This window comes from Fistularia commersonii, chromosome 5, assembly GCF_037954325.1.
Source record: "Fistularia commersonii isolate RoL2024-O1a breed Wild chromosome 5, RoL_Fcom_v1.0, whole genome shotgun sequence".
In the NCBI taxonomy this organism is placed as follows: Eukaryota; Metazoa; Chordata; class Actinopteri; order Syngnathiformes; family Fistulariidae; genus Fistularia; species Fistularia commersonii.
The window spans coordinates 7,854,543-7,869,073 of record NC_141288.1 but is presented as its reverse complement, the minus strand read 5'-3'; the positions used below and the strand labels follow the sequence as shown (position 1 = coordinate 7,869,073).

Genomic DNA, 14,531 nt, shown 5'->3' with positions numbered 1-14,531 from the left:
AATCTCCTTTTTAATTATGATACAAGAAGATGAGTGAACTACTTTTATTTATAAAGTAATACATTGATTTGCACATCACATAAAACACTTTGTTTACTAAAAGAAAGAAATGCTTGTTCAAGTTCTCATCTTCAGATTATCAACTACCCCATTATATGATGTTTCATTTGCAAGGACATAGGATGTCTTTGCTCTATACTTCACTAATTTAGAGGTACAGGGGGGTTAGCACTTTGGGTTTTCATCAACCTTAAGACCTTAAGTAACACATGTGGTGTGGCCAGTACTTTTAGGCCAAGTTGCATCCACACAGCGCCCTTGTTGGAGAGAGATGCCCAGTTCACTCTACCATGGCCAAGTCTTTAAGCGCATGGCTTCGGGGCTTCTTGGAATTATAACCAGGCCGAAGAAACTCAATCTTCCGCTTTTTAGCTTCAATTTTGTTTTTGTGCTTCTTTAGTTTCTTCTTCGCAGCAATGTCCGGGTTAGCTACAGCCTGCAGTAGATGGAAAAATGGCATTAGTTTCATTGGATAGTTCATTGGAAGAACTGAATGATTTTGTATGCCAATATAAATTGTATTTGTGTTCATACCAGCATAGCTCTGTGTTGTTTTCGTGCTGCTCGTCTGACTGAAAAGACCTTCTGGACTGTGGAGAAGGCAAGGGAAAACTTCTCTAGTCCCACCTGCCTCTTCAGTAGCTCTATCAGCTCCTGTGCCAGGTTCTTCAGGGTGGGGTCTGTAAAAAATAAACAAATAAATAAATAAATAAATAAGGGGAGTCTTACAATCAAGCTGTTTTTCCTGTTTTCAGCCATGTTGTCAGAATGGTTTTGAGCTACAAAGATAAAAGCACTTTAGACCTTTTATAGATAATTCAAAAGAAATGAATGATATTTGAGCAAACTACTGTAGAATATTTTGTACAAATATGGCTTTTAGCCAGGGCTACACGATTTTGCACATAAAATGCAAAAAGGCAATGAGGTCTAAAAAGGTTGCAGTCAAAAAAATACTTTTACACAGAACAAGTGAATAATTTTGAAAAAAGAATGCATATACAAATGTTTATATGAGAAACAGTCACCGTGCTCTGCATATGTGCTGTCCAGCTCTCTGTATAGAGGGGTGATGATGGTTTTCAAATAGGGGCTGAGCTGCTCCTTTCCCAGGTCTATGGCGATTGCACCAAGGAACTTAAACACACAGGTTCTCTAAATAGGAAGACAAAAAAAATTAAGACTCAAGTCCATGTCAAAAAGTGTTTTCTCTTCTCTATGTTGAAACCAAAACCTCTTCAGCTGTTACTTATCCAGCATGGATTTGGACAACTGCAACTGGAAAAAGTGATGGTAACAATGGCAGAGATTTTGGTATACACAGCCCACAGCATTCTCAGAAAAAGCTAACTTGATCTTTGCAGCTAAGTTGTGTGGTAACACTGATTCACCTATTACAGTTTTATTAAACAAATACTGAAACACAGGAAATTACAGTCGCTCAAAGTTATATTAGTATATTGAAAAAAAATGCAGAACACATAAAAGCTCAAAATCCTTCTAATATTTTCATTTCCATTCACTGGGAACACTGCACATTATATTTTCCATGACAGCATCAAGAAAAAATAGCAATATTTGAATTAATTTACAGAAAATGAAGAAAAAGTGGTTGTGGGCTGTTCAAAAAAAAATAGTGTCTGAATTTTTCATAAACTTAAATGTTAACTCAATGAACTGAAACATTAAGAATTAGCATTCCTGTGATTCACAAAACTAATATTTAGTTGCATAACCACTGTTTTTGAGAACTGCTTCACATGTGTGTTGCATGGAGTCAACCAACTGCTGGTGATTATTGGTCAAGTCTTTGCCACTCTGGCTATTGTTCGGTCCATTCGAACAGTCGTCTTCCTCTTTCTTCCAAGACTCTCTGGTTTGGCTTTCCATTTCAATGCATTGCAGATCATTTTACCAGAGCAACCCATAATTTTTTGCAATTCTTTATATATTTTCCAACGTTTTAATGAAAGTACACTGTTCTTCTGAACAGTGTCTGGCATGACCCTTCTTTCTCAGGTTTTCAGAGAAAATTGCATGTAAAACATGTGTTGGCTTCGTCCTTAAATAGGGGACACGTGAATGACACCTGTTTCTTCACATAACGATTGATCACATTGATTGAACTTCACACTGCGATTTTTTTTGAACACACCCCTTTCACTTAATTATTCAACAACGCTGACTCAGGAGCATTCATATCATGAATGTTGGGTCTGTTGGGTTTCTCTGACTGACTATTACACTGGCTGGTAAATTATTTGTGATGTAATATTGAGATTTCTAGCAAAAACACAGATTTATCTGGTTTGTCATGTTGGACTGCTATTATTTGGAACACAACTGTATGTGCAACAACAATAATTTGAAATGGTGCCATTGAAAAATTTTGATTACCCATTGTAAGAGAAGCACCACAATTCTTATAATCATCCATAACATAATGACCAACACTTGATACAGTGGGCCCCCCCTTTTGCCCCCATAGACAATTGAGTATTGGAATCCATGGGAACTCTGAGGGTATTCTGTAATATCTGGCATCAAAACATAAACAGTTGATCCAAAGAAATTAGATGGGGTGCCACTGGATCAGACTTGTTTTTCCCACTACATCACACTTGCTCATTTTCAAAGTTGAGGAACAAAAATGGTTATTGGTTGCCCTTTATATCCCACCCGTTTGCCTGCCAGGAGTTAGGATGTCATGGCTGATCATCAAATTACGACATGACTACCCACCCCTTAGAAACAATGCACTTTCACTAAAAGAAATTTAATCTCAAGATATGCATTTTCTTTGTGTGAAAATCTAGTCCTGAAAAATGAAAACACAGATTTTTATAAATAAAATAGAAAAATCCTTAGTAATTATGTGCCTCCACAATTGACTTTCTGTTCAACATAAGCACAGTGGCATTTGAACGCAAGGCGATGTGTGCACAGTTTCAGTGAAATAGCCAGTTACGAACACCACTCTGGTGAACATGAAAAGTGACAAAAGTTTACTCACTCCGTCCAATTATCCCACAGCTTAGGTTGAGAAGTGGATTGTCCTGATGCTTAATCTAATACTGCCCTCTTCAGTTACATTCTTTTTTGATTTATCATTTTACCATGTCACTGACTGATACATTGTACCATTAGAGCAGCAGTACCAGTTTAATCATTCACTCCCTTGCACAGGGACTGAAACAGTGAGGCCAATTCTTTCATTTTTGCTGTTGACTGAAAAGTTTGATTTGACATAAAACAATGAATATGAGACAAAAGATCCATATTGCAGCACTCAATTCCAGGTATTTATATCTGGATCTGAAACATTTAGAAAAAATATTTGCAACTTAACAGATTTTTAGGGTGAGCAAATGTATTGGAACACATGATGTGAGGTATTTTAGTTTGCCTGGTGTGTCCTACATTGGTCATTCAAACAATAAATGGCGCTGAATGTCTATCATTTTCAAATTCACCTCTAGACTATTTATAGTTGAGTAACCAACATGAAAACCAGAGAGATGTCTATAGGTGAAAAACAAGCAATTATGAGGCTCAGGGAAAAAGGGAAATCAATCATAGCCATTACCAGTACAACCCTATGGAATGTCCTGAAGAAGAAAGAAATTACTGGTGCACTAAGTAGCAGACATTGAACAGGTAGACCAAGAACAACATCAGTTGACGTCAGAAACATTGAGAGAGCTCTAAAGAAAAAACCTTAAGACTAAAAACAGACTTAAGAACCAAAAGCACATAAACAACACCAAAATATACAAACCACTCATCAGCGAGAAGAAAAGCAAGACAAGGTTTTATGGACTGATGAGACTGAAGAAAGAATGACTTGGGCTTACATGCAAGCCCAAGCCATTCTTTAAACACTTAAAGAAAAATGCAACAAAACTGATTGCGAGGTCCTTCAGCAAGATAATGATCCCAAACAAAAATCAATCATCAGGGCAAGAGGTTGGGGGTTTTAGACTGGTCAAGTCAATCTCCAGACATGGAGCCTGCATCTCACCCTTTATAGAGGAAACTGACAGGACTAATCCCAAGAAAACAAACACCGGAGAGAGGCGGTGGCAAAAGCATCACAAAAAAAGAATTCAAAAGTTTGGGGTCAGTTAGTCACAGGCTTGATGCAGTAAGCATAACCAAAGGATTTGCTAATAAATAATAAGTTTTATTCACTTCAAATATCTTGAGACTATCTGTTCCAATACTTTTGCCCACCCAAATTTAGTGTTCAGTTACAAATAATTGTATCCTCTAAGCTGTGTTTCGGATTCAGATTTCAATATCCTATAATAAGAGCTAAAATGTTGATCTTTTGTCGCATGTTCATTGTTTTATCTCAAACCTAACTGCTTTCAGCCTACAGCAAAAATAAATGAACTGGCCAAACTGTTTTAATACTTAGAGGAAAGGGGAACACGAGCTACACAAGTGTCGATGCTAATTTCTGTACCTTCAGAGGAACTTTGGGAGTATTTGCTGCCTCTCTCTTGGCCATCAGTGAAAGTTTTTTTATCAGCCAAAGCAGCGATGGTGGTTGTTCATCCTTGTCTCCTTCCTCTACCTCCTCCTCTTCCTTTTTTTCCTGCTCATCTTGGTTTTCACACACCCCATGCTGCTCCCCTTCTTTCACTTCCTCCTGAGGGGCCATGACTTCAGACTCAGGAGAAATAAGGTAGATCACTTTGGCAACAAAGAGCAGATTCTTGACCACCTGAAGGAGGTTACAAAATTTCTCTTAGCCAGATGTTTTGTGTTTTGTTTCAATGAGTATGTTAAAAGAGTTTGTGTCACCTGCTCTCCTGATGCCGTGTCCAGGTACTTTGATTGTAGCTGATGGCAGAAAGCCAATGCTAACTGCCGCATCTAGAGAAATTATCAATTTCATTTGATCTAGTTATCTGAAATGAATTGCTTCAGTAGAAAGGGCATGCAACATGAAAATTAAGGGATGTCGCACCATCTTGTCCAGGCAGCTGGTGATGAAAACAGAGGCTGCTGAATGAGTGGAGTCCTCCTCTAGTTCTCCCCTCCAAACTGCAACCAGTTGTTCCGTCTGCTGTGCAGCAAACAGCTGGCCAAAGACTTGTGAGGCAGTCAGCCACACCCAATAATAAGGGTATTGCAAGTGGCCTTTGATGTGACCTGCAGCGTAAATACAGAGAAGAATTATGTATGTGAGAAATGTTGGTGCAAAAATGTTGAGCAGAATATGATTACTATTAAAACTTTAAGTTTCCTTTTGTAAATTTAATTCATTGTGTTAAAAGTTCTGAGAAAAATAAAATGGGGATTTACAATTGGTTTGGCCAAAACAGACCTTTTACCTTAATTTCATCAAAAAAATCACGAAACCTACCATTATACTACCTGAAAATCAGCCAAAATTTGAAAGAAAATTAAACTAGTGCTAATGAAAATAATAGAGGGCGTGTGTGTAGGTTTACCCCATATTGCAAGGAGGGTGTTGCTGGGTTTGCTGAGTTCTAGTAGACCGCAGTGTTTGCTCAACTTGATGATCAGAGTCAGATAGCTGAATAGAAGCCTATCAGCTCCTCTCTCATCCTGCTCCTCCTCAATCTGTGTAGTGTTCAAATTACAAAGAAAAAATTCCCTTTCAATGGCTCATAATTTTGGTAATTACATAATTCTGAGAGTATAACAACAAAAGTAGCCTGTGGACTCACAAGTTCATAGTTGTCAGGGTTGATCTCTCTCTCCAACAGAGGTAATAGGTTGTCAAGGCGACTGACAAACTTCTCCTCCTCCACTTCAACAAACAGACCACAGACCTGAGTTCCAAGGCGCCGCTGGCTAGCCTGCAAAATAAGCAGAAAGGCAAAATAAAAATTGAAAACACAGCAAATCAACCATTGTTTATATTTGAATTAACCCTGTATTCCCTTTGTTTCGAAAAATTTAATTTTGAGTTATATTCATTGTGTGTGAGCTGGTGTGTGTGAATACCTTTTCTGCTTCCAGCCAGTTGATGACGAGGGAAAACAGATTATTTTTGTGGTTCTGGTCTAGCTTGGTCAGGAGGCACTTGATTGCCATAGAGGCCATTTTCTTGCAGTGAGCGGAGTCATCGTTAATCATCATCAGGCACAGGGGAGCGAAGAAGAGGCCACTGAACTGCTGCAAATGCGACTATTAACATAAACATAAGCAGAATTTCAGTATCTGATGTGACAACAACCTGCAGATGAACTGATAATTACATCAAAACAAAAATCTGCTGTGATCTTATTCATATTGAGACCTGTGGGAAAGTCTGAAAGATGGAGGCCAGCAGCTCCAACGCAGACTCTCGGCCAGTGTCGTGTTCATATGTAAGCTGTGCAACAATGAAGTCCAGATGTTCTCGTAGCTTCTTCCCCAATGGATAGTCCAGCAAGTACTTGTGATAGATCTGAAAAAGTACTTCTCATTTACTTGCTTATTACTTTTAGTATTGACCAGTGTACTTAAGACAGTTGTCTTCTTAGGTAATAATATAACCAGTATAAAATACAATTGAAATGCCATTGTTTCTCTCTTGAACAGCAGACAACTGAACATGATAAATAAGTTCGAGTTACAAGTCATTTTCAGCTTCTGTTTGGTCAGAATTCGCACCTGTCGGCATTGGATTCTAATCATGGCATTGCCTCCATTCACAGACAACTTGGCCACTTTCTTCATCACTTGCTCCATTTCTGGAACAATCAGCTTCCTAGATAGAATTGCCTGGACAAAACGTAAACAAGAAGTTGACATTTTTCAAGATTAAATCACGAAATTTTCTCTCTTCCTGGACACAAAAAATAAGAAAATAAACACTACTTACCTTCAGCAGGCTAAAGGCAGTTGCCTGGCGAGACTGGTCGTAGATGTCCTCTTCTGCATATCCCAGCAGAACCTGCAGCTGGACCGCTGAAATGTTGTTGCTTTTGACATTGATAACCAGTTTGGTGATGGTCTTCAGGTGGGGTGGGGGGGTGGAGGAGAGACAGCAAAGGAAAGACTTGAAGTCCATTTTGTTTTAATGTTGCTCCCATGAGCTTTGATTTCTTCAATTTATAAAGGACATTTATCATTGGGTTTATTACAAAAATGTTTAGGGATAACTTGATGAAAAATATTTCTTGCAGAAAAATGCTTTGTGAATAACGGCAACTTAAAGGTGGGATATATTTTTAGGAAGAAAACCTAGCGAAGACTAAACAGGTTAAAATGCAGATAACTTATGAATAAAACTTTAACTAAAGAACTTTGACAAGGGAAATTGTGAGATAGTTTCTCTTGATTCACATGAAGATCAACTTAGACAGAAAAAGCAAAATATTTTTCAAAAAGGTACAATAGATAGAAAAGTATGAAGCAATGGCCTTAACGTTCTCATTCTTGAGAGGTCATCATTTTGATATTTTTCTTTAACTGCAAGTATGCGGTAATTGTTCAGCATTTAAACAAGGTGTTGGAAACTTTTTGGTGCTACCTTAAAGCAGTTCTGAACCAAAAAATAGTTCTCTCCACGGGCAGCACCGGTTTTGGAGTAATCCTTCAGCAGAATGAAGACCTTTTTGGTCAGCTCTCCAGCGTTCAGCTGTACAGCTGGCAGGGGGAACTTTAAAAGCCAGGTGAATGCCACGAGAGCCTCTGTGATTACCTGATTGATGACAAGCAGAGAGGGTATGGGTATACGTTAAGATAACAAAATTGCAAAATAGCTGTGAAACTCATCGTATTTTGGTGTAGTTGCTGATGGAAAATAGAGTTTCAAACCTTGACATGCATGGCATCAAGGCATTGTAGCAGCAGCAGTACAAAAGGGTCCAGCATCTCAAGAGCTGATGTCTCAGCTGATGTCACCTTAGCTTTCTTCAGACTCAGGTGGAGCAGCTGAGGGACAGAAATGCACAAAAACATACATCTTCACTACATGCAACATGAAGGTTATACGTGTATCTTGTAAAAACATACAAATTGATAACAGAAGAGCACTTATTAACTTTGCTGTAGAGAGTACTTTCCAAAGGTTCAGAAAACTCAAAATGAATCTTGAAAAAATATTCTTCAACTGCAAAATCATTAAAACATTTTTTCTGTTGGACAATGATTTATTATTATTCACAATGGTTTTTATAGGTTGAAAATTTGTGAAAGCATACCTTGAGGCCAGCGTCTACAATGAAGTGAATGTTGGTTGTACTGCTCACAGGTGCTTTTTTACCACCCCTCTTAGGGGTTGGTGGCAGAAGTAGGCAGCTGGGAGGAGGTAGGCGAGGGTCTGGTGGAGGCTCATTTGAAACTCTGTTTCTATGGAGACATAGGAATAAAAAAGGGTCAAAAAAACAAAACAAAAAAAACATGAGTATGTAAGACATATTTATCTGTATACAACACACCTGTCTTTCTTGGTAAGCAGAGGCAGGCTTTGGCTGATCAGGCTGTGGCTCAGCAGGAGGATGTTATGGGAACTCATGCCATTATTAGCAAGTAGACCCTGGATCAGGCGACGCAGCACAGCACCCACCCTGTTACTGACCTTCATACTCGATGATGTCTCAAGGATCTGAAAGGAAAAAGGAAAACGCAATTTTGATATCCAAAGAATATGTATTACAAGTGCCAAACACACAATAATCTCCAATGGAATTACAGAAATGCTCCCTCGGTCATACCATATAATACAAATTGGAAGGTCTTGAAATGTAGAGCTGGACAAGACAGATGAATATTGTCGATTATATTTTTTTTTCTTTTTCTTAATAATAATAATACTTGTGATGCTTTACTATCTGAAATATTCTTTCTGTCCTCAAAATACCAAGAGTAAATTAGTGATGAGAAAATTATAGAATACAGGAAATTGTAAATAAAAAAAAATAAAAAAAAATCATGGCATTAGCTTTAAATTACTCAAAGAAAAATCTTTTCATGAGCTTAAATTTTTTAAGAAACACCATGCATACGTATTTAATTATAATAAAGAAATTACCAAAAACTACAATTTTATCTTGCTTTTTTTTTTGTTTTAAACCAAATCCAAATAAACCAATATATCATTTTTAGTGTATGGATAAATATCTCCCCTCTGTGAACTGCCACCTTACTGAGGTGGACGGATTTGCATGTCCCAGTGATCCTGGGAGCTAAGCTGTCAGGGGCTTATGCCCCTGGAAGGGTCACCCAAGGCAAACAGGTCCCAGGTGAGGGACCAGACAAAGTATGGCTCAGAAGACCCCATGAAGAAGAAAATCATTGGACCCAGTTGTCCGTTGCCTGGACGTGGGTAGCTGGGGGCACCCCTGGAGCCAGGCCGGGGGACAGGGCTTGGCAGCAAGCACCTGATGGCAAGGTCTTTACTCATGGAGCTCGGCCGGGCACGGCCCGAAGGAATGGCATTGGTCCCTCTTCCCCTGGGTTCACCACCCACAAGAAGGCCCAAAGGGGTTGGATGCAGTGTGAGCCGGGCAGTAGCCGGAGCGGGGGACCTTGGTGGTTCAACGTTGGGGTTCAACCCAGTGGACGGGAGGGTAGCTTCCCTCCGCCTTCAGGTGGGGGGACAGGTTCTGACTCTTGGTTTGTGGCTTTGCACCCAACAACAGTTCAGTTTACCCACTCTTCTTGGGGTCCCTAGAAGGGCTGTTAGAGAGTGCTCCGACCAGGGACTCCCTCGTTATACTGGGAGACTTCAACACTCACGTGGGCAACGACAGTGCAACTTGGAAGGGCGTGATTGGGAGGAATGGCCCCCCTGGTGTTAACAGGGTGGTGTTATTGGACTTTGTGCTTGTCACAGATTGTCCATAACGAACACGATGCTCAGGCAGAAAGGTGTCTATATGTGCACTTAGCACCAACACACATTAGGCCACAGTTCTTTGATTGACCCTGTGGTCATATCTATCTTATCGTATCGCGGAGCTGAGAGGGACGGAGCTGTCAACTGACCACCACCTGGTGGTGAGCTGGCTCCAATGGTGGGGGAGGATGCTGGTCAGACCTGGCAGACCCAAACGTAATGTGAGGGTCTACTGAGAACGTCTGACAGAGTCCCCTGTCAGAAGGAGTTTCAACTCCCACCTCCGGCAGAACTACAACCATGTCCTGAAGGAGGCGGGAGACATTGAGTCCGAATAGGCCATGAGCCGGGCTTCCATTGGCGAAGCGGCACACCGGGGCTGTGGTCGTAAGGCAGTCAGCGTGTGTCGAGGTGACAACCCTTGAACCCACTTGTGGACTCCAGCGGTGAGGAATGCTGTTACGCTGAAAAAGTCCTATTGGGCCTTTCTGGCTTGTGGGGCCCCGGAAGCAGCTGACAGGTACCGGCAGGCCAAGCAGCATGCGGCTTCGGTGGTTGCCGAGGCAAACACTCGGGCACTGGAGGAGTACGAGGAGACCATGGAGAATGACTTCCGGCTGGCGTCAAGATTCTGGTCCACAATCCAGCGGCTCAGGAGGGGGAAGCAGTGTTTGTCAACACTGTGTACAGTGGGAGCACGATGATGTCCACCCTGTGTTCCTCAAGGCTCTGGATGTTGTAGGGCTGTCCTGGCTGACACGCCTCTGCCGCATTGCGTGGATGTCGGGGACAGTAGTGCTGGACTGGTGGACCAGGGAGGTGATCCCATTTTTAAAAAGGGGGATCGGACAGTGTGCTCCAACTACAGGGGTAAATCACACTCCTTAGCCTCCCTGGTAAGGTCTATTTAGCGTTGCTGGAGAAGAGGGTAAGCCAGTGTCATGTTTGTGAAACAGTGGACTAGCTCTATACCCTCAGCAAGGTCCTCGAAGGTGCGCGGGAGTTTTGTTGACCTCGGGGAGGCATTCGACCGTGTCCCGCAGGCAATCCTTTGGGGGATGCTCCGGGAGTATGGGGGCAAAGAACCCTGTCATACGGACTGTTTAGTCCTTGAGGTTGATCCGCATTGCCGGTTGTAAGCCAGACCCCTTTCTGTTGAGAGTTGGACTCCACCAAGGCTACCCTATGTCACCAATTCTGGCCATAACTTTTATGGACAGAATTTCTAGGCTCAGCCAAGGCGTTGACGGGATTCGGTTTAGTGGCCGCCGATTAGTCTCTCTGCTCTTTGCAGATGTGGTTCAGTTGGCTTCATCAGGCCATGATCTCCAGCTCTCACTGGAGTGGGTAACAGCGGAGTGTGAAGCGGCCGGGATGAGGATCAGCACTTCTAAATCCAACACCATGGTGTTCAACCGGAAACAGGTGGAACGGATGAAGTTCTGCCCCAAGTGGCGGAGTTTAAGTATCTTGGGGTCTTGTTCAAGAGTGAGGGGAGAATGGCACGGGAAATCAACAGGTGGATCGGTGCTGCATCTGCAGTGATGCGGACTCTGTACTGGTCTGTCGTGGTGAAGAAGATGCTGAGCCAAAAGGCGAAGCTGTGGGTAGCGACCAAAAGATCGAGACTGGGGATACAGGCAGCTGAAATGAGTTTCCTCCACAGGGTGGCCAGACTCTCCCTTAGAGTTGGGGTGAGAAGTTCGGTCATCTGGGAGGAGCTCGGAGTAGAGTCACTGCTCCTCCAGATAGAGGATTCAGATGAGGGGGTTTGGGTATCTGGTCAGGATGCCTCCTGGACAACTCCTGGGGGAGGTATTCCAGGCATGTCCATCTGGGTGGAGACCACAGGGAGAGGCTGGAGAGACTATGCCTCCAGGCTGACCTGAGAATGCCTCAGGGTCCCCCCAGAGGAGCTGAACCATGTGGTGGGGGGAGAGGGAGGTCTGGGCCTCACTACTTGAGCTGCTGCCCCCGCGATCTGACTCCAGATAGACGGGAGAAGATGGATGGATATAAATGTTACATTTTTTTTTCTCTAAATTTCAACAAGTAATGGCTGATTACAAAACTATTTTTTGCTGATTTGATTTCTGTCAGGTGATTGGTCACATAGCAAACATAAGATACTCCAATCAGAAAGTCTTCATCAGATTTTTTTTTAAATGCCTGAGAAACATTTACATAAAAATTGACTTGAACAAGTACTATCTAGAGTTCTTAAACCTTATGAATATCATATCTATGTGCTACAATATTCCTTGGTAAGGTATGTATCAAAATAACCCATTGCTCCATACATACCTCCTTCAACGGCAAAATAAGCTTAGTAATGCTCTCCTTGCTGCAGAACTTGGCAAGCAGCTCATATGATTCCATACTCTTGCTGTGTCGTGCCTCCATTACCTTGGAGACAATGCCCTTCACGTCCTTTTCCTCTGCCACTGTCCCAAAAAGCTCATTGTTGAACACCTGAATAGCAACGCAGATAAAAATGGAGGAGGCTTACAGTTAAACATTGAAGGGGTAAATAAACAATAATAATCTAATTTTGACTTAGAACCCCCCCCCCAAAAAAAAATCACAAGTTGAAAAGTTGGATTTTCTTTTTCCAGATCTTACATAAATGAGCATGTCCATGCAGGGATCAAGGTCACCACTCTTCAGAGTTGGACTTAGGGCTGAGAGCAGCTGGAACACTGTAAATGTCAGGACGTGGACCTGGAAGACAGAGGCAGAAACAGCCATATGAAGATAATCAACAACAGAACTTCTATAATCTGTAAGTAATGATATGCTTAAACTGTACCTGGTAGCCCTTTATCAGGATGCCCTTCATCTCTTTTAACAGATACTGAAGGTACTGGCAGCCCAGCGTCTCCATGATCTTTACCAGGGTCCCCCGTGCCACATCACGGATCTCTTGGAAGCGGTTCCTCAGCAGCACACACACCTTAATCAGAATCCTGGTGGGGGGGGGGGGGGGACCAAAAAAAAGAGAGTACATTATGATTTGGAAATTGTAAGACTCACATATTATCCTCATTTGTTTCAACAATTAATTTGCCAGGACAATTTCAAAGAAAATCAAATTAGTTTGACAGAGGGGGGGATAACATCCAGACACTAAAGTGTTTCTCTCTGTAGCAATTCATTATTGTTACATTCAACAATTACAATGTAAATAATTTTGTTGGATCACATAAAATGCCTCAAGTTATTGAAGCAAAATTGCAATTTTACATAAGGAACATGAATTATGTCTTGTTACTATCAAAACCAGTAAACAAAATTTTTAATTCTTTTTAAAGTTTTTCAAACGATTTTAAAATTAATCTTATCTAATCTGTTGTATTGTCATGGTATCGCTTTTTAAAAGACATCTGAGGCAGATTTTTTTAATTTAATAAATCTGACGAGACTTTCTAAGAACATTTCTCTTGTCCCACAACCCCACAATTTCGGTTAACTGCTATCCAGCTTTTTCAGGATATGAGACATCTTATAACACATTCAGAAGAGCTGATATTTGGCATTCCCCGAATTATACTTTGCCAAAGGGCATTTGTCCTTTGTAAATTTAAAAAATATGCAGACAGCAAATAACAAGCCTAAATACAATAATAGGCGCATACCCAGGTAGGTTTGCCTCCATTATGTTTGGAGGCAGAGACTGCATCAGTTTGACCATAGCAAAAGCAATTGGAATCCGCACAACTTCCTCCCTCTTCACATCCTTTGATTTCACAGCCTTATGTTCCTCATCACGTTTAACCTACAGAATGCCGTGAAAACAAAATTATTAAAATTATTTGTCCTACTACAAACCAACTTCTCCCACCAAACCCCTTATCACTGCTTTACCTTTGCGGAGAGACACTTTTGAAGGCGGGGCAGCACACTGTCATTAACAGTCTGGTGGATGGTGCTGATAAGAACCTCTAGCTCCAGCCTGTTCTGTGGCAGCCCACTGGAGACTGCCACAGGTTTGGATACCGAAATGCCCTTTGCCTTCACTGAGTAATCTTTCTTTAAGGAGACAACCTGGTTTGCTCCATCTGTTGAATCCATTTGTATGGCATCAACACAGGGAGCTTTTGGAGGAAGATTACTGTCGATATCCATGAGCTCTTCATTGCTTTCATCTGATTCATCAAGCACAGCCTCTTCCTCATCATTTCCATCCATCGATTTCCTTAAAGCTGGTCAAAATAAACAGCATTTTTCAAAATTACATGATAACAATGCTTTACTACTAGAGATATAACTGAAAACAAATCAAATTACCAAAGAAATTATCAAAAATTAACACTTTGCCCCATGTGACATATAGACTATTTTTATTCATTAAAAGTGGAAATCCAATATATACTGAATCAAACGGATTCAACAATAATTATTTCCATGCTATGCATTCACAAAGGAATTAAAGAGCAATTCAAAGCCACTAACCATCTTTGGTTTCGCTGGCCTCTATTTCTCTGCTGAGTGTTGTGTAGTCAAAATGAAAGGCTTCCAGAACAGTGACAAGCAAACTGAAGGGTGAAAACAAAAACAAAAGAAAACATTTGTCAAACAATATTGACAAGAAAACATGACTAATCAGGTTAAAGTACAATTTAAGAACAATTTAGCATCTTTCTAAATAAGGGCAGAAGCTAATTCA

General features: G+C 41.1%; 1 protein-coding gene across 1 annotated transcript in view; it reads right to left on the bottom strand.

Moving 5' to 3' along the window:
- Positions 1 to 30: 30 nt before the first annotated feature.
- utp20 (UTP20 small subunit processome component) overlaps positions 31 to 14,531 on the bottom strand; it is a 41,314-nt gene continuing 26,813 nt past the window's right edge. The window contains exons 40-61 of the mRNA XM_086146675.1: positions 14,318 to 14,400; positions 13,730 to 14,067; positions 13,501 to 13,640; positions 12,675 to 12,831; positions 12,488 to 12,586; positions 12,170 to 12,337; positions 8,466 to 8,632; positions 8,229 to 8,376; positions 7,843 to 7,959; positions 7,556 to 7,726; positions 6,905 to 7,036; positions 6,694 to 6,804; positions 6,338 to 6,487; positions 6,043 to 6,225; positions 5,763 to 5,894; positions 5,523 to 5,655; positions 5,036 to 5,220; positions 4,870 to 4,941; positions 4,529 to 4,789; positions 1,089 to 1,215; positions 595 to 740; positions 31 to 496 (exon numbers count right to left, since the gene is read on the bottom strand). Of these exons, the coding sequence (XP_086002801.1) occupies positions 341 to 496; positions 595 to 740; positions 1,089 to 1,215; positions 4,529 to 4,789; positions 4,870 to 4,941; positions 5,036 to 5,220; positions 5,523 to 5,655; positions 5,763 to 5,894; positions 6,043 to 6,225; positions 6,338 to 6,487; positions 6,694 to 6,804; positions 6,905 to 7,036; positions 7,556 to 7,726; positions 7,843 to 7,959; positions 8,229 to 8,376; positions 8,466 to 8,632; positions 12,170 to 12,337; positions 12,488 to 12,586; positions 12,675 to 12,831; positions 13,501 to 13,640; positions 13,730 to 14,067; positions 14,318 to 14,400 (3,376 nt within the window). The 3' untranslated portion in view covers positions 31 to 340. The remainder of the gene's footprint in view (positions 497 to 594; positions 741 to 1,088; positions 1,216 to 4,528; positions 4,790 to 4,869; positions 4,942 to 5,035; positions 5,221 to 5,522; positions 5,656 to 5,762; positions 5,895 to 6,042; positions 6,226 to 6,337; positions 6,488 to 6,693; positions 6,805 to 6,904; positions 7,037 to 7,555; positions 7,727 to 7,842; positions 7,960 to 8,228; positions 8,377 to 8,465; positions 8,633 to 12,169; positions 12,338 to 12,487; positions 12,587 to 12,674; positions 12,832 to 13,500; positions 13,641 to 13,729; positions 14,068 to 14,317; positions 14,401 to 14,531) is intronic.